Source organism: Sus scrofa, chromosome 6 (assembly GCF_000003025.6).
Source record: "Sus scrofa isolate TJ Tabasco breed Duroc chromosome 6, Sscrofa11.1, whole genome shotgun sequence".
NCBI classification, from domain to species: domain Eukaryota; kingdom Metazoa; phylum Chordata; class Mammalia; order Artiodactyla; family Suidae; genus Sus; species Sus scrofa.
The window spans coordinates 147,193,483-147,215,596 of NC_010448.4; the positions used below are offsets into that span (position 1 = coordinate 147,193,483).

The 22,114-nt window shown below is 44.3% G+C and overlaps 1 protein-coding gene across 4 annotated transcripts in view; it reads right to left on the reverse strand.

Annotated features, from left to right (window-relative positions):
- AK4 (adenylate kinase 4) overlaps positions 1-22,114 on the reverse strand; it is an 80,771-nt gene that overhangs the window by 16,454 nt on the left and 42,203 nt on the right. For all 4 annotated transcript variants that reach the window (XM_005656154.3, XM_005656155.3, XM_021093607.1 and 1 more), the window contains 1 exon segment: positions 18,439-18,558. In XM_005656154.3, coding sequence (XP_005656211.1) covers positions 18,439-18,558 — 120 coding nt within the window.

The window sequence follows — 22,114 nt, forward strand, 5'->3', positions numbered from 1 at the left end:
GACCTGCAATGCAGCGCTGATTCGACCCTCAGCCTGGGAAATTCCATATGCCGCAGGTGCAGTCCTAAAGAGAAAAAAGAACAATAACTTGTCACCTGCCCCATTGGGGGGGTAATTATAACCACTTCTGAGCAGGTACAAACCCCTTGGAAGAACGAGTCCCCTGTGACCTCGGTTAATGGGAAAACTGGGAAGGAAGCCCACAAACAGAAGCAAATCTTTCCCAGAGTCCCTAGGCACCTAACTCAAGCCACCTGTTAATGCCATTCCCCTGTCTGGTGTCTTAGCTCTAAAGAAAGTGTGCCTGGGGACAAAGGGTTCGGTCTTAGAACAATGGACCAGACGTCAAAGATCTGGGTGCCTGTCGTGGTTTCCTAAGGGAGGAGAAGCAGCCTTAAGCTAGACACGCTCAGGGCTCAGTGTAACCTGTATGTTACTGATGGGCACAAGCTTTGGAATCAGACACACCCAGATCTCAACCCCAGCTCTGTCCAGCCATAACTGAGAACTCCCCCTGGTTTTGTAATCACTCTGATCTTTAGTTTTCTCAGATATAAAACACTGGTGTATTAATTTGCTGGGGCTGCGAAACCACAGAACCAAACTTATTTCTCATTTTTCTGGAGGCTAGAAGTCTGAGATCAAGAGGGTTGAGGCCTCCCTCCTTGGCTTGCAAATGGCCATCGTCTCCCTATATACACACTTCTCCCTATATACTCACACGGTCTGTCTTCAGTGTAGGTCACACTATACTCACATTTCCGCTTCTAACAATGGCACCAAGTCAGTGCAGGTGAGGGCCCACCAGAAGTCCTCATTTTAACTTAATTACCCTTTAAAGACCTTATAGCCAAATACAATCACATTTAGAGGTGCTGGGGGCTAGAACTTTCACATAAGAATTGAGGGGTGGGGGACACACCCTCGAAACTGAACCTGAAAATGAAGGGTAATCCCTACTGCACAGGGCGGTTTTGAGGATGAAAAGAGACAATCGCTTGTAAAATGTTTAAGATGCCAAGTGTTAGGAACACAGTGAGCGCTCAGTAAAGGGCTGCTGTTACTCTTGGTAGAACTCTCCTATTTTCAATTCAATCAAAAGGTAGCAGGAAGGAAAGGTTCCCATCCACCAACTCACCCACTCTTAATTCCTTTTCTGAGATGCTCTGAAGAGTTTGGGCAGTTGCTGGTGCTCTTGTGCTCTCTGCCACAATTATAGCTCAGCACGTCCAGTTACAGACCACATAGATGCCACATTCTGGGTTCCCCCCTTCCCAGTCTCTAATACCTACCGGGTACTCCCTAAGTTTGGACATGTATAATTTGACCAGTCCTCCTACTGGTGGATATCTAAATGCTTTCCAATACACTCCTATGAGTATCACTGCACAGGAATTGAAACATATGATTAGGGAAAAACAGCCTGGCAGACAGGAATATAGACTCCAGAGAATAAACTGCCTGGGGTGGCAGTCCACTTGGCTTGGGTACCTAACCTCACTCTGTATCTATAAAATTAGGATGAAGATACCTAATTCGAAAAGTATGTGGGAGTTCCCGTCGTGGCGCAGTGGTTAACGAATCCGACTAGGAACCATGAGGTTGCGGGTTCGATCCCTGGCCTTGCTCAGTGGGTTAAGGATCCGGCGTTGCCGTGAGTTGTGGTGTAGGTCGCAGACATGCGCGTGCACACACACACACAAAGTCTGTAAATCCCAGAATGGTGGCTTGTCCAGGATAAGCTGCTGTGGGAGCAGTGGCAAATTGGGGGAAAGGCCATGTGGAATGGAGATAAAAAGACAAAAAAGCAAGTCTGATGAAAGGAAAGGCATGAAAGATAAAAGATAAGCTTGGGCTTCAATAAAACAGGCCATGCATGGGGAGACGGAATAATGTTTTCACATGGGAGAGTGAATCTCCTCAATATCGAAAGAGACAAGAAAGAAAGTAGCATCCTAAGGGAGACTCGGGTTTTCCTTAAGACAGAAAGTAGAAAGAGTATTCTGCAAAGAGAGTGAGGGAGTTTGGGAAAGGGGAGAAAATTGTAAGGAAAGAGGATTCCAGAGAGTGCGTTGGAAAAGCCAAGAATCAGTGAAAAAAGAGAACTGGATTTTTTTTCTTTTGGTCTTTTTGCCTTTTCTAGGGCCACTCCCGAAGCATATGGAGGTTCCCAGGCTAGGGGTCTCATTGGAGCTGCAGCCGCCAGCCTACACCACAGCTCATGGCAACGCCGAATCCTTAACCCACTAAGCAGGCCAGGGGTCGAACCCACAACCTCATGGTTCCTAGTCGGATTCGTTAACCACTGAGCCACGACAGGAACTCCAAAAGAGAACTGGATTTTAAAAAGGTTACAGGGCTGACTTAGCTTAATAACCAAGCATCATGGTTGGAAGTAACTCGCTTCAAATACTATAATTCTCAGGGCAGATGTGGTGTCCTCATGTCTGAAGTGGTCACCATGTAGGAGAAAATGTTCCAATAAAAATGTAGAAAGGAGAGCCCCCGGCCATGATGACTAAGCAAAGTCCATCCAACGACCCCAACCACCCCTCCCCCATGCATCTGCTTCTGTAAATTTGGTTCCGCAACGACTACCTTGCCTGATGTCACTCCCGTCCAACTAGCCAAGCATGGACCCGGAAGACGTAGCCCATAAAAGCCTTGTGAAACCCTTCTTCCGAGCTCAGACTCTGGAGAGCGATCTCCTCTGAGCCCACCGGCATCATAAACCTGAGTTCCCCAACTCTCCGAGTGCTCACTTGCTTTCTCGCCGGGTAAAGGAGCTGATCCACTGCAGCCACAGAGCTGCTGGAGCTGGTACGCTGCAGCCACAGGGCTGTCGCCAGAGCGGATACACTGCAGCGCAGGGCTGCCGGGTAGCTGCCGAAACAACCAAGTCCCTGGAGACAGGCATGGGCTCCAGTGAAGCCCAGGGTGCAGTGTCACAAGCCTGAGGGGTCACAGGTCCTGGAGAGGGGCTGGCTGTTACTCTGGTCAGGCATCACGGAAAGGCTCCACAGGGGGAGGAGCAGGGGTTACCCGTCTATGAGATTCTTACTATGCGGAACATCCTTCAGCCTACGGATCCTAGTGTCCAGACTTCAGAGCACACAGTAGGAAACAGTATTGTAGAAGACAGCCTGGGAGCACCAGCATTCCTTAAACTGATTTACGTCCGTGTCTCAAGCTGGGCTAAGCAAACCGTCAAAGTAATTCACAATTACTTCTCATGTCAATTAACTGCCAAGAAGGTAACATCAGAAGAGGTACAATGTGACCAGCACGTCTGATCAGCTGGATAAAGCCATACATTTCTTTCTTTCTTTCTTTCTTTCTTTTTTTTTTTTTTTTTTTTTTTTTTTTTTGTTGTCTTTTTAGGGCTGCACTTGCAGCATATAGAGGTTCCCTGGCTAGGGGTCTGATGGAGCTGTTGCCGCCGGCCTACACCAGAGCCACAGCCATGCCAGATCCGAGCCGCGTCTGCAACCTACACCACAGCTCACGGCAACACCGGATCCTTAACCCACTGAGCAAAGCCAGGGATCGAACCCTCAACCTCATGATTCCTAGTCGGATTCGTTAACCACTGCACCACGATGGGAACCCCAAGCCATACATATTTTTTAAGTGAACATGATGTCAGAGCCGCAGTTATAAAGATTAGTGGAAACCTGTCAAGCAAGATGCCCCTGTTTCAGGACATGAGATGATCAGGGTGACTTGGGGGGAGGAGGGAGCTCATGAGAAATGTGGGCATTCTGCTCTAGAATCTATTCAGTTACCATTTGATATTCACTGATCCGGGTTCTCTTCTGCAGATTTACACTTCGTGTGAGATTCAACTCCATGGTACTTTGAATTGCTAGGATACTGGGATTTGAAAGGGAACAAATAATTAGCAAATATATGGAATGTTAAAAGGTGATTCCCCCGGAAGTCTTGTCATCTGTATTTAAATAAGAATAGCCACTCTGAACACGGAAATATTTCAGTGCATACATAAAGTACTTAAATGCATTCTCAGAGTTTATCTTCTGTAGTGATTTAGACTAGGCAGGCAAGGATGACACTGGCAGGCCCAAGGACAATCTGCTGCGCCAGCTGTGGGTTTATATTCTTCCTTAAATATGCTCGATTGTGGTGCCTATTAAAATTCTAAGATCCTTAAGGACTGGGGCTGTTTATTCCTGCAGTGTCCAGGATATGGTCAGATGCCATGCGGATATGGTTTTCCTGGCGAGCTGGGATTAGGGATGAAGCCGACTAGATGCACACTCAAATTCTGTCAACAGGTGGCAGCATTAATAATCTTTCTGCTGAGAAAAAACTGCCACAACATTGGGGTATGCATTTATTTTTCACTAAAAGTAATCCTCAAAAGACATGCTTTTCAATGGCTAGCAGTATTCCAGCCTCCTTAGACAGCCTAGTCCAAGTGGATACATTCCATTACTGAGGAAAACAGAAAGCCTAGCAGGTAAAGTAAAATAAGGATCCTAATTAAGCATGGAAAGCTTGCCTTCCTCCCTTAACTACGTATATGAGGCTGTCCCCCTGCATGGGTTCTGATCAGGAATATGGAAAACCTACCCCATGGGGTACCTGTCACTCATCTCACAAGTAGAAAAGATGCGCTGTCCTGTTCAAACAGCCAATCCATGTCCAAAGTTAACATTGCTCCGTAGTTAAAATTCTCCCAGGGAGTTCCTGTCGTGGCTCAGTGGTTGAAGGAATCCAACTAGCAACAATGAGGTTGCGGGTTCGATTCCTGGCCTTGCTCAGTGGGTTAAGGATCCGAGTTGCTGTGAGATATGGTGTAGGTTACAGATGTGGCTCAGATCCTGTGTTGCTGTGGCTCTGGCGTGGGCCAGCGGCTACAGCTCCGATTCAACCCCTAGCCTGGAAACCTCCAAATGCCGCAGAAACGGCCCAAGAAACGGCAAAAAGATAAAAAAAGAAAATTCTCCCAGAAACTATCGTGCTATATCTAATTATGGTGCCTGAGGGTTGTTTTACCTGTCAAAAGATTTACTAGGTGCGAGCAGATGTCACTAAATTCCCGACTGGTATGAAGTTCCCAGCAGTGCTGGCCACCAGGCCTTGACACGGGGTCCTCTCAGCCATGCCGAGAGCCTGTGGGAGGGCCACTGGAGCAAGAGGTGCCACACCAATAAGCTGAGGTGGGGGGCAATTGGGGACGAGGACATTTCTGTTTCTCTAATTTAGGGTGCATTCACGCCAGAGGAAGGGTGCTGAGCCAGAGTCCACCACTGCATTCCCAAGCAGAGAAGCACTAGATGGAAAAAAAATGAGAGTTCTGAGGAGTTCCTGTAGTGGCTCAGCGGTTAATGAGCCCAACTAGTATCCATGAGGATGCAGGTTCAATCCCTGGCCTCACTCAGTGGGTTAAGGATCTGGCACTGCTGTGAGCTGTGGGGTAAGTGGCAGACGCGGCTCAGATCCGGCGTGGCTGTGGCTGTGGCCAGCAGCTGTAGTTCAGATTCGACCTCTAGCCTGAAACCTCCATTTGCCACAGGTGTGGCCCTTAAAAAAAGAAAGAAAGGAAGAAAATAAAAGGACAGTTTTGAGGGCAACTTCCAGCAACCTCCTGGGCCTACCAGATGTGAAAAGGCCACGCAACATCATGCCCTGTTTCTACCTCCATTGAAATCTGGAGCCAACATGGTGGCTTCTGACCATCCATCCCACCCCTTCCCAGCTGTTGGGGAAACAAGCACCAAGGTACAAATGCAAGGCACTGTTCATCACAACTGATGGCTGAAGGATTAAGGCTGAAAGCAGTCCATTTGTCCTCCAGGGTCCTCCCTAATCCAGTGGCATTCAAACCATTCACACCGGCAACCAGAAGCCTGAGTAGTAACTTAAACCGCATCCATTAAAATCTGTTTTATGAAGGCCTTTTCTTTTTTCCTATCTTATCTGTTTACATAATATTTATTTGTATGTGTATCTAAGACCTCCATATTCCATTTCAGTGAGTTTTTATAACAGATGGGGAGACGATTAAGAAGCAGCTGTGCTCCAGATGTTGGCAACATCCTATCACTTTGTGAGTTCCACATTTCCCACGATGCCAAGAGAGCTCTGGGGCCGACTCCCTGCTCACTCTCAAGGACACTGGCGGCTCCTTCTGCTATATATCCTAGAGTTTAAGAGATCTGTGACCTGTGGGTACTGCTCAAGGAGCTTAAGTTAGTAGTAAACGATTTAAAAACCTAGATATGCTGAAGTTCCCGTCGTGGCTCAGTGGTCAACGAATCTGACTAGGAATCATGAGGATGCAGTTCGGTCCCTGCCCTTGCTCAGTGGGTTAAGGATCCGGTGTTGCCGTGAGCTGTGGTGTAGGTTGCAGACACGGCTCGGATCCCGCGTTGCTGTGACTCTGGCCTAGGCCAGCAGCTACAGCTCCAATCCGACCCCTAGCCTGGGAATCTCCATATGCCACAGGAACAGCCCAAGAAATGGCAAAAAAAAAAAAAAAAAAAAAGGCAAAAAACAAAAAAACAAACAAAAAAAATGCCTAGATGTGCTATAATCAGTACTTAGTGATCCACCAACAAATACAAGATACAGAAAATTTGGTTTTTCACCCACAAATTTGGATCTTCAAAGTGGCCTATTGAAATTAAAGAATTGCTATTAGGTAGGCATTCTTGGGGAAATGCTCAGTGATGTGGATATCCTCTGGCATTAGCATAAGGATTTTTCCTGTTTAAGGACATTGATGAAACTGCTAACTTAAAATCCCTGTTCTTAAACAAGTTATACTAAAACCACTGAGGCCTTTTCCCAGTAAGGGAAGATGGATAGTGCGCAAAGGAAGGAACAATCATCGGCAAATCCTTTGCTTAAAGGCTCTTCTGTGTTACAATTCTGCTTGCTCGTTCTTAAGAACAAATTGGAAGACGTTCCCTGCGGTGCAGCGGGGCAAGGATCCAGCATGGCCACAGCTGTGCAGCAGGTTGGATCCCTGGACCAGGAACTGCGACATGCCACAGGTGCGGCCGAAGAAAAGATAAGAATAAAGAACAAGGGAGTTCCCACTGTGGCTCAGTGGTTAACGAATCCAACTAGGAACCATGAGGTTATGGGTTCGATCCCTGGCCTTGCTCAGTGGGTCAAGGATCCAGCGTTGCCATGAGCTGTGGTGTCGGTCGCAGATGCAGCTCGGATCCTCCGTTGCTGTGGCTCTGGTGTAGGCCGGTGGCTACAGCTCCAATTGGACCCCTAGCCTGGGAACCTCCATATGCTGAGGGTATGGCCCTAGAAAAGACAAAATAAATAAATAAATAAATAAATAAATAAATAATAAAACAAATTAGAAGAAAATTGGCCCTACTGTACCTCATGAAAACAAAAGAAATTTGTGATTTTCACCACAGGCCCACACTTTAGCCCAAGGTAGACAACACAAGCCAAGTATCCCCTCCACAGGCTCGGCTCAGGCTACAGGTCAGACCTCTTTATAAGCGGACATATATTTATAAGTCTTTTTTCTATGTGTCAGACACAGCGGAAAGGAGTGGAAATACAGCCACGAACAAAACAGATATAATCTCTTTCTGAGAGGTACATGGGGGTGGGCCCGGGGGGGGGAAGGTACCAAATTTGCAGATAAATACCTAATACCTATACATGTTCCTTCACAATTTAACTAACAGAATGTCTCAGTATTAGAGGGTTTTTTTTCCCCCTTTATATACAGTGTGTTCTTTTGGCATTAGGTATTTAGGTATTTATCTGTAAATTATAAGGTAAGAAGAAAGAGTGACGTGGGTAAATGGGATGCTCCAGGAAGGACTCACTGAGGAGGGGTCATTAGGGTAGAGACTTAAAGGCAGCAATCAACATCTGGAGGCAGAGGCGCTGGAGGTAGCAGGCGGAGGAAGTGCAAAGGCCCTGAGGGAGGGTGCGCCTGGCACAAAAAGGTTCATAAACTATAAACAGTGTCTTGCTCTCTTCTGCCTCCAATGCGATTGAAGGCAAAAGAAAACATAGCAACAGGGAAAGGTGAAACAAAATAAGATAAAGACAAAGAATATCCAATGTAACATCCAATATAACTCAACTGCACATCAAAAAGACACACTGTATATAATGGGGAGTGAGGGCCCTAAAACTGAGACATTCTATTTACTTAAATTATAAAGAGACAATTCTTAAAGTTCTCTGCAGGCTCAGCAGGTTAAGGATTCGGAGCTGTGGCCCAGGTTCAATCTCTGGCCCAGGAACTTCCACATGCAGCCATGAGCAAGGACAAGAAAGAAAAAAAGCTAATAAAAAATGGGAGAAAAGGGAGAGGAGATGAGAAGATGTATTTTAATAGCAATAGCAAATGAGCTACGTGCAATTGAAGGTTAATGACAAAACAGGCCCAAAGACAGAGAAACCATAGCTTAATATCTAAAGTATATGGGAACTTAAATTTTTAAAAAAAATTTTGTTTTTTTTTTTTTGTTTTTTTTTTTTTGTCTTTTTGCTATTTCTTTGGGCCGCTCCCGCGGCATATGGAGGTTCCCAGGCTAGGGGTCGAATCGGAGCTGTAGCCACCGGCCTACACCAGAGCCACAGCAACGCGGGATCCGAGCCCGCGTCTGCAACCTACACCACAGCTCACGGCAACACCGGATCGTTAACCCACTGAGCAAGGGCAGGGACCGAACCCGCAACCTCATGGTTCCTAGTCGGATTCGTTAACCACTGCGCCACGACGGGAACTCCTTAAATTTTATTTTTAACTTCCTCGAACTCATTTTTAATATTAACTTTGACATTTACTCAACTCTGTTTTTGAGCCTCAAGAAGTGTTTAACTTTTGCCACCACCCACTTTTCCAGCCTCACCTACTCACATTTTCAGCTCTAGGATCACCCAACTCCTTGTGGTTTCTAGAACACACCGTGCTGTTTCATGCCTCTATGCCTTCTACACACAGCATTCCCTCTGTCTAGAATGTGTTTTATTCCCACTTTCAAAATTCAGCTCTAGGTGTCACCCTCTCCAGGAAGCCTTCCTAACAGCTGCCTCCCTCACCCCTGAAAGAAGGCCACTTTCTCCTCTGTGCTACCTCATTTCTCCCCTCTCATCCCCTTCACTGATACTCCCAAGATCCTATAGGGATTGTAGTTTATGCAGCCTTTGCTCCTCCTAAGCTATGGGGTCAGGAAGTGTGCTATTTCCTCTCAGAGGGATCTAACAATGTGTACTCAATGCTTTTTTTTCTTCTTTTTTTTTTTTTTTAGGGCCTCACACATGACATATGGAAGTTCCAAGACTAGGGGCTGAATCGGAGCTGTAGCCACCGGCCTACACGACAGCCACAGCAACACGGGATGAGAGCCTCGATGCATCTACGACCTACATACACCACAGCTCAGGGCAACGCTACATCCTTAACCCACTGAGCAAGGCCAGGGATCAAACCCACATCCTCATGGATACTAGTCGGGTTGATTACCACCGAGCCATGACAGGAACTCCTCAATTCATTTTTTGATCTCTGAACCAAGTTTTCTAGAATGTGTTGAAATAGCTGTATACAAGTTTTCCATAAGGCCCTGAATGCTTGCATGTTAAAATCTAGTCATTCCCTGAAAATACAAACTGAATAAACAAAGTCAGGATTGTCTACCACATTAAGACGGCTCCTCATCCTGGGCAGTCAGTCACATCATTCAGAAGAAACCCACCAAACCCTGGACAAAGGGACAGAGTCTCAGGAGAGAATCCAAGGAAATGAAGAAAAGATCCAGAGTTTTGCCATGTCTTTCAGTCAGGTACCCTGAGCTCACACAGACCTAAGGACACTGGACAAAGGAAAAGTCATAGAGTGAAAAAACCAGGTTCTTACAGTGTGGATTTAAATCAGAGATGAACCTTACAAAGACTTTACGTATTTTGTTAAGTTGCTCAGCAGTTTATTACTGAAATGCTAGGCTCTAACATCTATATCAATGTCTGTATATACATATATCTCTTTCATTTTCATATTCATTGCTATATATGAGTGAGTTGAGAAGGACAAGCCTGGGGAGGCACCAAGGATGATGTCTTTAGCACTCACTTTCCGTCCAAGGTATGAGTACACCTACTGCCTTAACAATTATCTAAGATGCAAAGGACATGTGACAATATTATGAAGGTTAATGAGTAAGATAACCTACTACCCTTTTATATAGACACACCACATACACATACACACACACAGAAAGCCTGATTCTTTCTTTCCCAAAGAGAATGTCTTCAGTAACCTTCCAAACAAGCTTAGCATTCATTTTATTTTTGAAACATACCCTATTAAAAATTTTTTTTAAAAATAATAGTAATAAAAAAAAAGAAACATACCCTACATTCACAAAGGCCAGAGAAAAAAAAATTGCCCTTGGTACTTCTTAAAAGATGTGATTCAGAAGACATGCCACAACTTAGAATAGATTTACAAGGAGATCCTGCTGAATCGCATTGAGAACTATGTCTAGATACTCATGTTGCAACAGAAGAAAGGGTGGGGGGAAAAATGTAATTGTAATGTATACATGTAAGGATAACCTGACCCCCTTGCTGTACAGTGAGAAAATAAAAAAAAAAAAAAAAACATTTAAAAACAAAACAAAACAAAAATAAATACAAGCACAATGAAATACCATTTAAAAAAAAAAAAAAAAGAAGACATGCGATTGTCGGCTTTTCTTCTGTAGGCATGTGTTGCCCAGTGGGATGTAACACTCTTCAGAGGCCTGATTCAAAAGAAAAATGCTGTATAGCACAGGAACTATATCCAATCTCTTGGGATCGAACATGATAAAAGATAATATGAGAAAAAGAATGTTATATACATGTATGACTGGGTCCCTTGGCTGTGCAGCAGAAATTGACAGAACGTTGTAAATCAACTATAATAATAAATTTACAAAAAAGAAAACTAGGAAGGGGATAAGGTCAAAGCAGTTAAGGGTACCAGTCCAGGGTGGTAAAACACATGTGCAAAACCAGGACGCAATACGGTAGTGCCAGCACATGTGGTTTTGTTCCCCAGCATCTACCTTTTCCTTGGACACCGAGGGCTCTGAGTACACATCCTGGAATATCTGAGGACGAAGATCATTCAACTCTCAGGGAAAACAAAAATACAAACACTGCACACATTCAAGTGGCTCTGACTTCTCTGGCTTGTGCTTTAAAAAAAAGTCCCAGAATTACCCACAGAAAACAGTGTTCAGCACTGCTCAGAACGAATCTAATGGAAAAGATGACCACGGCCGACACGATGACTCGCCTTTTAAAGGTATCATCACCAATGAAAAGGCTAAAATTATATCCTACTTATAATTCCAAAGTTCAAGGTACTTTCTGTGAAACCGAACTTTGACAAAGATTTGAAATGTTTTGATGCCGATACTTCACGGTATCTGGGAGACAATTCTGTTACCTCTTGGGATAAATTATGACCAAGTCTGAGAACGTGCAGGTTACGATTTAAATGCACCTTTTCAGCAGTCAAGTTTAGAAATGAAAAAAAAAACAAAAAACAAAAAAACTATTACCTAATGCACTACACTACCAGCCCCATCTCACTGCCAGCTTTTTTTTTTCTCTTTTTTTAAGTGAAGAATCTCTGTTTGAGCTGGTTACTGTTCCCTAGCTACTAGATCACCTCGTAAGCAGTCAATATACTTTTTTTAAAAAATGGTTTCCTGGAGTTCCCGTCATGGCTTAATGGTTAACGAACTCTAGTCGTATCCATGAGGACGTGGGTTCGATCCCTGGCCTTGCTCAGTGGGTTAAGGATCCCCTGTTGCCATGAGCTGTGGTGTATGTAGGTCTATGGCTACAGCTCTGATTCACCCCCTAGCCTGGGCAACTCCATATGCCATGGGTGTGGCCCTAAAAAACAAAAAAGAAAAAGAGAAAAGAAAAAAGGTTTCCTAACAAAATTAGAAGGCTTATTTGTGCACTACAACCAGCTGGAAGTCGGTGTGTCTTAAAAAGTGGATATTATTTTTAGAAAACTGCTCTCACACGTGAAACGTCTAAGGGAATTAAAAGGGAAAACCCATACCTCTATACACATAGTCACACATAAAAGAGGGCTTCTTACCCAACTGAAAAGGGTCCTGTGAAGGCCAGGTGGGGCTGAACTGTTTTTAGCACGGACCCGGCTGACCAAACCCCAGAGCCCTCACCAGGCCCAGGCCCCACCACCCCCGGGGGAGCCTTGGCTGGCGGCCACGCCACTCACTTCCGCCCGCCATTTGCAGGACGCCTCTCGACCGCCATATGGACCAGGAGGATGAGTCATCCGTCATCCCCAAGTCGCTTCTTGACCTTTCCACATTCTATCACCTTCAGCACGCTCAACAGGCACGTCCTCCCCAGAGCATGTGCCCTGACAGAAGGTGTTTCGAAAGCGCCACCGAGAACTTAGCCTTCCTGACGGCCCTCCCTCTGCCAAATGGATTTATTCCAGAGCTTGAAAGAAAAATCACAACCCAAAACCGTGACCAGATGGGTTTTTCAAGGAGAAACGCTACAAGCTAAATCAGTGAGGAGACTGACGTACTTCACCAAAAACAGGCCTGGATGTACAAGAACTTGAACGGTTATTCGCCCTGAAAGGAGACGTTACAGCAAAAGCAAAGCAGTGAAAAGACACAGAAAACATTTCATAACCGAAGCTGACTTTTAGACGTTGCCTGGCTAAATAGTTTTTCAACTATTTTGGAACATAACACTTCACGGAGTCACCAAAAAAGAATTCATGACCTGCACCTCGTGTACAGCAAGTCACAAAAGCTCATACTTACAGAGCACTTACTCTATTCTTCTAAGCACGTTCCCTATATTCACGTAACTCCATCCTTTTCGGAATCTCTGTTTTCCATGAGGAATAATTTTTTAAAAATTAAAAAAAATAATAGTGCAGAGCTAAGGTAACTTGCCCAAGGTCATCGCCAGTAAACGACAGAGCTAGGTTTCAGAGTGGGTGGTCTGGAACTCACTGGAAGGAGTAGTTATTAACCAACCACCTTCCCAAAGGAGTTTAACATAGATGATGCTTTTCTAAAACACATTTTTAAGCTTACTTAAAACTACCCAAGCCTTACAATTAAAGGATGTAAACTAGCGAAAATACTGTGAGGTGGTAACAAAGCTGAAGTTCTGCTTTGCTTTTTTCAGCCATGGCAAACAGCCACACAAAAAGTAGTGGGGGGCTGACTTTTGTGGGTGGAATGTCTAGAGTCTGGAGAAATAAACATAGCTGGAGAAGTGCAGGGAAGGTGATGAGAGCCAAGAAACTCCAACAGCCGGGCAGGCAATCAAGAAAGGCCAAGAGCCGGCAATACCTAACATCAGTTACAACTCCTCGCAACCCTTCCTCCTCAATGCATTCTTTCAAGAACGGTAATAGAGGTCCTGCCATGGCTCAGCGGTGAGCAAACCGGACGAGCATCCCTGAGGACATGGGTTCGATCCCTGGCCTCGCTCAGCAGGTTAAGGATCTGGCATTGCCGTGAGCTGTGGTGTAGGTCGCAGATGCAGCTTGGATCCTGCATTACTGTGGCTGTGACGTAGGCCAGTGGCTACAGCTCCAATTAGACCCCTGGCCTGGGAACTTCTGTATGCTGCAGGTGTGGCCCTAAAAAGATCAAAAAAAAAAAAAAAAGGTACATCCTCTCCATCTCACTGGTCTTGCCTCAATTCAGGCGTTCAACATCCCTTGGTCCAATTATTCCAACAACAATCGCTTATACGTCCTTTTGTCACCACCTCCTCCCTATCCCAGTACCTAAATGCTCTACTGCGAACAGAAGTCTTTCTGGGACACCAAAAAATCTGATCACGTGACTCCCCTTCTTTACAAGGCTTCAGTGGCCCCAATAATTTCCAGCCCCACCATCTTCGTACAGAATCAAAGTCCTCCACCCCAGGACCTCCCCAGCCTCTCTCTATTTGCAGGCCCAAGAGAACACCAGGCTAAGTCATTCCTCTCTTACCCATCACACTGGCCCTCTGCTGAAAAATCCTTCTCGCCCACCCCCATTCATCAACCTGAAGAACATCTCTCTATTCATCTCTTTTTCCATAAAGTTGTTCCAGGGAGTTCCTGTCGTGGCTCAGTGGTTAACAAATCCAACTAGGCACCATGAGGTTGCGGGATCGGTCCCCGCCCTTGCTCAATGGGTTAAGGATCCGGTGTTGCTATGAGCTGTGGTGTAAGTCACAGACGTGGCTCAGATCCTGGGTTGCTGTGGCTCTGGCACAGGCCAGCGGCTACAGCTCCAATTCAACCCCTAGCCTGGGAACCTCCATATGCTGCAGAAGCAGCCCAAGAAATGGCAAAAAGACAAAAAAATAAAATAAAATAAAATGAAATAAAGTTGTTCCAATCCCACCTCCCACCATTAGAACAGATAATTCTCTCCTTTGTGTCCTCGGGGTACCACATAGATATGATTTTATCATACTGTCAAAACCCAATTTTTTACACATTTAACTCCCCTCCTGGGAGAAGTCCCTTAAGAATAAAGTATCTTGGGAGTTCCTGTTGTGGCAAAGCGGAGGCAAATCCGACTAGGAACAATGAGGTTGTGGGTTTGACCCCCGGCCTCGCTCAGTGGGTTAAGGATCCAGCGTTGCTGTGAGCTGTGGTGTAGGTCGAAGATGCAGCTTGGATCCTGGGTGGCTGTGGCTGTGGCACAGGCTGGCAGCTGCAGCTCTGATTCGACCCCTAGCCTGGGAACCTCCATATACCATGGCTGCGGCCCTAAAAAGCAAAAAAAAAAAAAAGAAAGAAAGAAAGAATAAAGTATCTTGTCATATTATCAAGAGCACCTAAGCATTCTAGACACATAGTAGGAGATTTATTCATTATTGCCTAAGGAATAAACACATGCATTCCACGGGCCATTACAGCCTTGTTCTTTTTTTTTTTTTTATGGCTATTTTACTTTATTATTATTATTTTATTTATTTTTTTTTTTTTTGTCTTTTTGCCATTTCTTGGGCCGCTCCCACTTTTTCTTGGCTCCCACTTTTTCAAAATGGAAGACACCCTAGAAAGATACGACCTACCCTACAGCCAACTTTTCAGAACACCTACTAAGCAAAGAATATAAGTCAAATAGTAGAGTTCACAAAGAATGGTCCACGGGCAAATCCCAGATGTTTGCAGTGGGTGTTGAGAATAGGGCAGGAGATGCTGTGCTCGGGCTCAAATAAACTCAGAAAATGCCTCATGGGAGTTCCCGTCATGGCGCAGTGGTTAACGAATCCAACTAGGAACTATGAGGTTGCAGGTTCGATCCCTGCCCTTGCTCAGTGGGTTAACGATCCGGCGTTGCCGTGAGCTGTGGTGTAGGTTGCAGACGCGGCTCGGATCCCGAGTTGCTGTGGCTCTGGCGTAGGCCGGTGGCTACGGCTCCAATTGGACCCCTAGCCTGGGAACCTCCATATGCCGCGGGAGCGGCCCAAGAAATGGCAAAAAGACAAAAAGAAAAAAAAAGAAAAGAAAATGCCTCATGATGTCTCCTTCTAGGAAGAGTTAAATCACATCATGTTACAGGCTCATGAGTATCCTAAGAAATTGGTTAACTTTTGACTTAATAATGTTGGATAGGCAAGTGAACCTCCTGTGCCTCAGTGTTTTCATCTATTAAATGGAGATAACAGAATCTACTTCATATAGTTATTGCACGGATTGAATGAGGTAAAGTCAAATGTTGAGAATAAGCCTGGCACCCAATACATGCTCAAAATAAAAATAAAAATTGCTCGAATTTATTATTTTATTAATTTATTTATTGCTTTTTAGGGCTGCACCCACGGTATACAGAGGTTCCCAGGCTAGGGGGCAAATCGGCACTATAGCCTCCGGCCTACTTCACAGCCACAGCAAAGTCAGATCTGAGCTGAGTCTGCGACCTACACCACAGCTCACAGCAACGCCGGATCCTTAACCCACTGAGCAAGGCCAGGGATCGAACCCGCAACCTCATGGTTCCTAGTCAGATTCGTTTCTGCTGAGCCACGATGGGAACTCTAGCAATTTTTAATTTTTTTTTTTTTTTTTTTTTTTGGTCTTTTAGGGCCACACTTGCGGCACATGGAGGTTCCCAGGCTAGGGGTCCAGTTGGAGCTGTAGCCGCTGGCCTACACCACAGCCACAGCAACGCGGGATCCGAGCCACGTCTGCAACCTAGACCACAGCTCACAGCAACACCAGATCCTTAATTTTTAATATTTAAACAGACATTTTCTTAACATATTTGACTACGGGGTCTGTTTATTCGCCTAGCCATTATTAACACTGTACTCTTTGAGAAACATTGATAAAAAATAAATACTCCACAACGTATTAGTCATTCTGGAGACCTTTGGCTCCAGACTTTAGGGGAAATTATAGGCAGTCTGCTAATTTCAGGGTAGGAAGTTCTCTATGGCTTCTCTGTGGCTGGCAAACATCAAGGTTTCAACTGTCACAACTTCCTGAAGCTTTACTTTCACCAAATTAAGATAGGACAGAATGTGTAACGTGAACTAAAGGACAACCGCTCTGCAGTAGAAAGTTGTTTGTTTTTTTTTCTTGCCTTTTAGGGCCATGGCGTATGGAAGTTCCCAGGCTAGGGGTCAAATCAGAGCTACAGTTACTGGACTACACTAGAGCCACAGCAACGCAGGATCCGAGCCTCATCTTCAACCTACACCACAACTCACGGCAACACCAGATCCTTAACCCACTGAGTGAGGCCAGAGATCAAACCCACAACCTCATGGTTCCTAGTCCAATTCTTTTCTAGTGCACCACAACAGGAACTGCAGGAAAGAAGTTTTTTATATAAATCTTGTTATCTGCATTTTCTTTTCCTAGAAAGCAGTATATTCATCAGGTTTCTGTTTTCCTGCCCGAAGGAATCTGGCTATTTAAGCAGTCAAATAGTCCACCCAGTCCATTTTTTTCGTTTAGAAAAATCAAAAGATTTATACTGGGCAAAGTATATAAATCTTAATTCCAGCTTCCCGGAGTGCAAAATATGTGATTATTTTGTGTGTGAGCATCTGCAGGCATTCTCCTATGCAAAGTATCATATAAATTACTAACTAAAGTGTTTTGATTCTTTTTTCTTTTTTTTTGGCCGCCCCACAGCCTATGGAGTTCCCGGACAGGGATCAGATCTGAGCTGCGGTTGCATCCTAAGCCACAGCTGCAGCAATACCGGATCCTTAATCCACTGTGCCTGGCCAGGGATCACACCTGCATCCCACTGCTCTCAAGATGCCACCAATCCTGTTGTGCCACAGTGGGAACTCCCTACTTTTTTTTTTTTCCTAAAGCAGTTTTTATTTAAATTGAAGTATATAGTTCATTTATAATGTGTTAGTTTCAGGTGTATAGGAAAGTGATTCGGTTATAATATGCGTTTTTTTTTTCAAATTATTTTCCATTATAGGTTATTATAAAACATTAAATAGTTCCCTATGCTATACAGTAGAGGTCCTTGTTCTGTTATAGTAGTGTGTAGATGTTAAATCCTCAACTTCTCATTTATCCCTGCCCAACCACTATCCCCTTTGGTAACCATAAATTTGTTTTCTAGGTCTGTGAGTCTATTTCTGTTTTGCACATTTTTTAGATTCCATATAAGTGATATCATGATATTAGTCTAAGTTGTTTATAGTAATATTACATTGTCCCTCCATTTTTACAAAAATAGTAGTATGTGATATATACGAAACTGCACGTAGCTTTTTTCGCTCAGTAATTTATCTTAGAGTTCTGTCCATATCAACACGTAGGTACAGATTATTTGGTTAATGAACATACCAAAACTAAGGCAACTCTAAGACAGATATGAGTGTCTTGCTATTTACACATAACACGAAAAATAATCATCCTTGAAGATATTTCTTTAGGCAAAAAATCCAGCATGGAATTCCTTAATCAAAAAGTACAAAGACTGTTAAACTGCCCTCCAAAGGTTGGCCATTTTATACTCTGAAAAATACTTATATTCTACACTCAAAAAGTTGTTCAGATTTTCTATCTTTGTTAATCTGATAGGTGAAAAATGTTAATTAATGCTTTTAATGTGTGTGGCTTATCATGAATGAAAGAACTTCTGAGTTATACTTATGATGACTTAGTTATGGACACAAAAGGCACCGTCAAAACTGGAACAATAATGAGAATTCAAGTTGATGACTCTAGGGATGGGAGTCGGCAGCCAGAAGAATTAAAAGGCTTCACCACCCAGGGTTCCTATTATGTTGCCAAAGTGGAATATGCCTATTTAGGTGATTGAACATTTTTTGGGGAAGAAAGCATTTTTTGCAACCTGTAAGAAGTATGCAACTGTGCAAGAAAACAATGACCCAGTATTGGCAGAAAAGCCCAGGGGACCCACAGGTTGAACTCACCATCCAGTAGCCAGTGCTGGCCACGCCTATTCTCCAGCTCCGACAGCATGAGGCGTGTGATCAAGTGGTCTGGGACCAAGAGACCTTTCTCTATGTACTGCTTTGCCATATCACCAACTTCTATTAAAAAGATAGAAGAAAAAAAAGAGACACTCAAAAAAACATTTCTGAGAAAAAAAAGCTGAAAAATGCTTTTTCTGACAGTTTTGCCTTCTCTCCCATCCCTCCTTGATGGCACAAGTGGAAAGTTTCAGGGAAAAGCATTTGGAGGCACTTTTCTTTTCTCTTTTGTCATTTTAGGGCCGCACCTGTGGCATATGGAGTTCGCAGGCTAGGGGTCTAATTGGAGCTGTTGCTGCCGGCCTATGCCACAACCACAGCCACGCCAGATCCAAGCAGCATCTTCGACTTACACCACAGCTCACGGCAATGCCAGATCCTTAACCCACTGAGTGAGGCCAGGGATCAAACCCACAACCTCATGGTTCCGAGTCGGATTCGTTTCCACTGCACCACGATGGGAACTCCTGGAGGAACTTTTCCAAATATTGGCTCCAGTCATGGTGGCACTGTCTCCCAAAGAATTATAAAAGCATCTCTTGAAGATATACACAGACCGAAATGAAAAAGAAAAGGAAATATAATTAAGCAAAGAGAAAAATTAGAGTAGGAAAGTTGGAGTCTAGAGGGTGGCACACAAAAACTCAGGAGAGAAGTCGGCTACTGCCTAGAAGTGAGCCACACATCGAACCCAAGCCTCCGACCAGCCTATGATGACAAGGAACCAGGATCAGCCACATGGTTCATGGTATACAGGAGACCAAAGGAAGCTGAGAGCCTCAAGGAAAAAATTTCCACTGCTCTTCTAGAAAGAACACTGGCTGATACAAATAGCAACCAGTTTATTTCTCTCCATAAGTCTCAGTATAAGCAGATGGCACCTTGCTGACAGCAGTTGTAAAAGTAACTCAGTCTTATTAGTGGAATGCCAAGTTCATAAAAAGATGTGGGTATTTTTTGGGTTTGTTTTTTTTTTTTTTTTGTCTTTTGAGGGCTGCACTCATAGCATATGGAAGTTCCTTGGCTAGGGGTTGAATCAGAGCTGCAGCTGCCAGCCTACACCACAGCCAGAGCTACACCAGATCTGACCTTATCTGCAACCTACACCACAGCTCACAGCAACACCTGATCCTTAACCCACTGAAAAGGACCAGGAATCAAATCCATATCCTCATGGATTCTAGTTGGGTTCATTACCACTGAGCCACAACAAGAACGCTGAGATGTGGATTTTTTTAAAAAATAAATAAGTTTTTTCCAAAGGAAAAATGCTCCTGGGGAGTTCCTGTTGTGGCTCACCAGGTTACAAAGCCAACTAGGATCCAAGAGGATCCCTGGCCCTACTCAGGGGGTTAAGGATCCGGTGCTGTCGTGAGCTGTGGTATAGGTTGCAGATGTGGCTTGGATCCCACATTGCTATGGCTATGGTGTAGGCCGGTAGCTGCAGCTGCAGCTCTGATTCGACCCCTAGCCTGGGAACTTCCATATGCCATGGGTGTGGCCCTAAAAAGGAGGAAGGAAGGAAGGAAGGGAGAAAAGGAGGGAGGAGGAAGGAAGGAAGGAAGGGAGGGAGGGAGGGAGGAAGGAAGGAAGGGAGAAAGGGAAGGAAGGAAGGTCCTATGTTAATTGAAAACTACCTCTTGCATGTGCAAAAGGTGGGTTGCGTTCAAGAGAACAAATTAGTAGCTTAAATCTGTTAAATTTCTAGGAACTGAGTTTTTTTTTTAACCCTGATGAAGTCCTCTGCTCTCCTGGGATCTAATAATGAACCATCAAGAAACACATTCTTGACAGGCCAATTAAGTTCTTATAAAAACATAAAGCAGAATTATATTACTGGGAAAAAAGCTCAAGAATCATTTTGCCACCACCTTCACCTTGAATTTAAAATAGAGCCTTTCCTTCCGAAGAATAAGTCTACACTCCTAACTGCAACCTCCACACTGAAACAGAGACTGAAGTGTCCTACCACCAGACAAGGAGCTCAAAGTTAGACCCAGGGGTGTGGATTCACCAACATGCTGCAAGAAATAGAACATAAATGTGGCTAAATGTGAATGTGAACAAAACACATTCATGGAGGATCTGTTGACTGCATACTATGTAACAGGTAATATTCTACAAATATAGCAGTGAAGAAGAATTGCAGTTCACTGATACTTAAGCAGTACTACTTTTCTTAAGAGCAACAATAGCAATCCTTAACTGTGTACATAATACCCAGGCGCCATGCTTTAAGCATTTTATATGTGCTATGTCATTGAATCCTCATTTAAGAGTCTCACCTTCAGATAGGAGTAATACCCATGTTTTCTGTGATTTGGGTTTTGGTTTTGATTTTAGCGCCACACATTTGGCATATGGAAATTCCCGGGCTAAGGGTCGAATCAGAGATGCATCTGCAGGCCTATGCCACAGCCACAGCCACAGCCACAGCCACAGCCACAGCCACAGCCATGGGGGATCCGAGCCATGTCTATGACCTACACCACAGCTTGCTGCAATGCCGGATCCCCAACCCACTGAGCTGGGCCAGGGATCGAACCCACATCCTCACGGATACTAGTCTGGTTCATTACCACTGAGCCACCACGTAACTCCAATACCCATATTTTTCATGACAGCTTTATTGAGATATAATTTACATTCCATAACATTCAACACCCTAAAGTATACAATTCAGTGGTTTTTAGTACTCTAAATATTGTGGAACCCAACACAACTTCCTAATTTCAGAATGTTTTTATCACACTAGAAAGAAACCCTGTACCTACTATTAGCAATCACTCCCCATTCCCTCCCACTCTAGGCCCTGAAGACTATTCATCCACTTTCTAGATTTGCCTATTCCATCCATTTCATACAAATGCAAGCACACATTGTGTGGTATTTTGTGTCTGTTTTCTTTCACTTTGCATCATGTTTTCAAGGTTCATCCATGTTGTACCATATATCGGTACTTCATTTTCATGGCCAATTATCATTCCATTGAATGGACATACCATATCTGGTTTATACATAGCTCAGTTAACAGCCATGTGGGTTGTTTTCACTTTGGGGCTATTCTGAACAATGCTGTAATGAAATTCGTGTACAAGTTTTTGTGTAAACATATGCTTTTCAGTTCTCTTGGGAATCTGAAAAATAAATCTAGTCTGTCAGACAGAATGCTGAGAGCGACAAGGTTGCTGCTTACTCTGCAGGGGGTAGTCCAGCCCCAGAGCCCATCAGTCTTTAAGCTGGATACAAACAACAAATAGGAGAAAAACCAAGATGGGAACTGACTCCAAATATCCCACGAGAAAACAGTTAATGAGTAGGAATTGTCTTGTTTGGAAAAGAGAAGACCCAGAGTCCTCATCATGGCGCAGCAGAAACAAATTCAACTAGGGAACCATGAGGTTGCGGGTTTGATTCCCTGGCCTTGCTCAGTGGATTAAGGATCTGGCACTGCCATCAGCTGTGGTGTAGGTCAAAGATGCGGCTTGGATCTGATATTGCTGTGGCGTAGACTGGCAACTGTAACTCCAGTTGGACCCCTAGGCTGGGAACCTCCATTTGCTATGTGACCCTAAAAAAAAAAGGGAGAAGACAAGGAAAAAAAAAAAAATGAAAG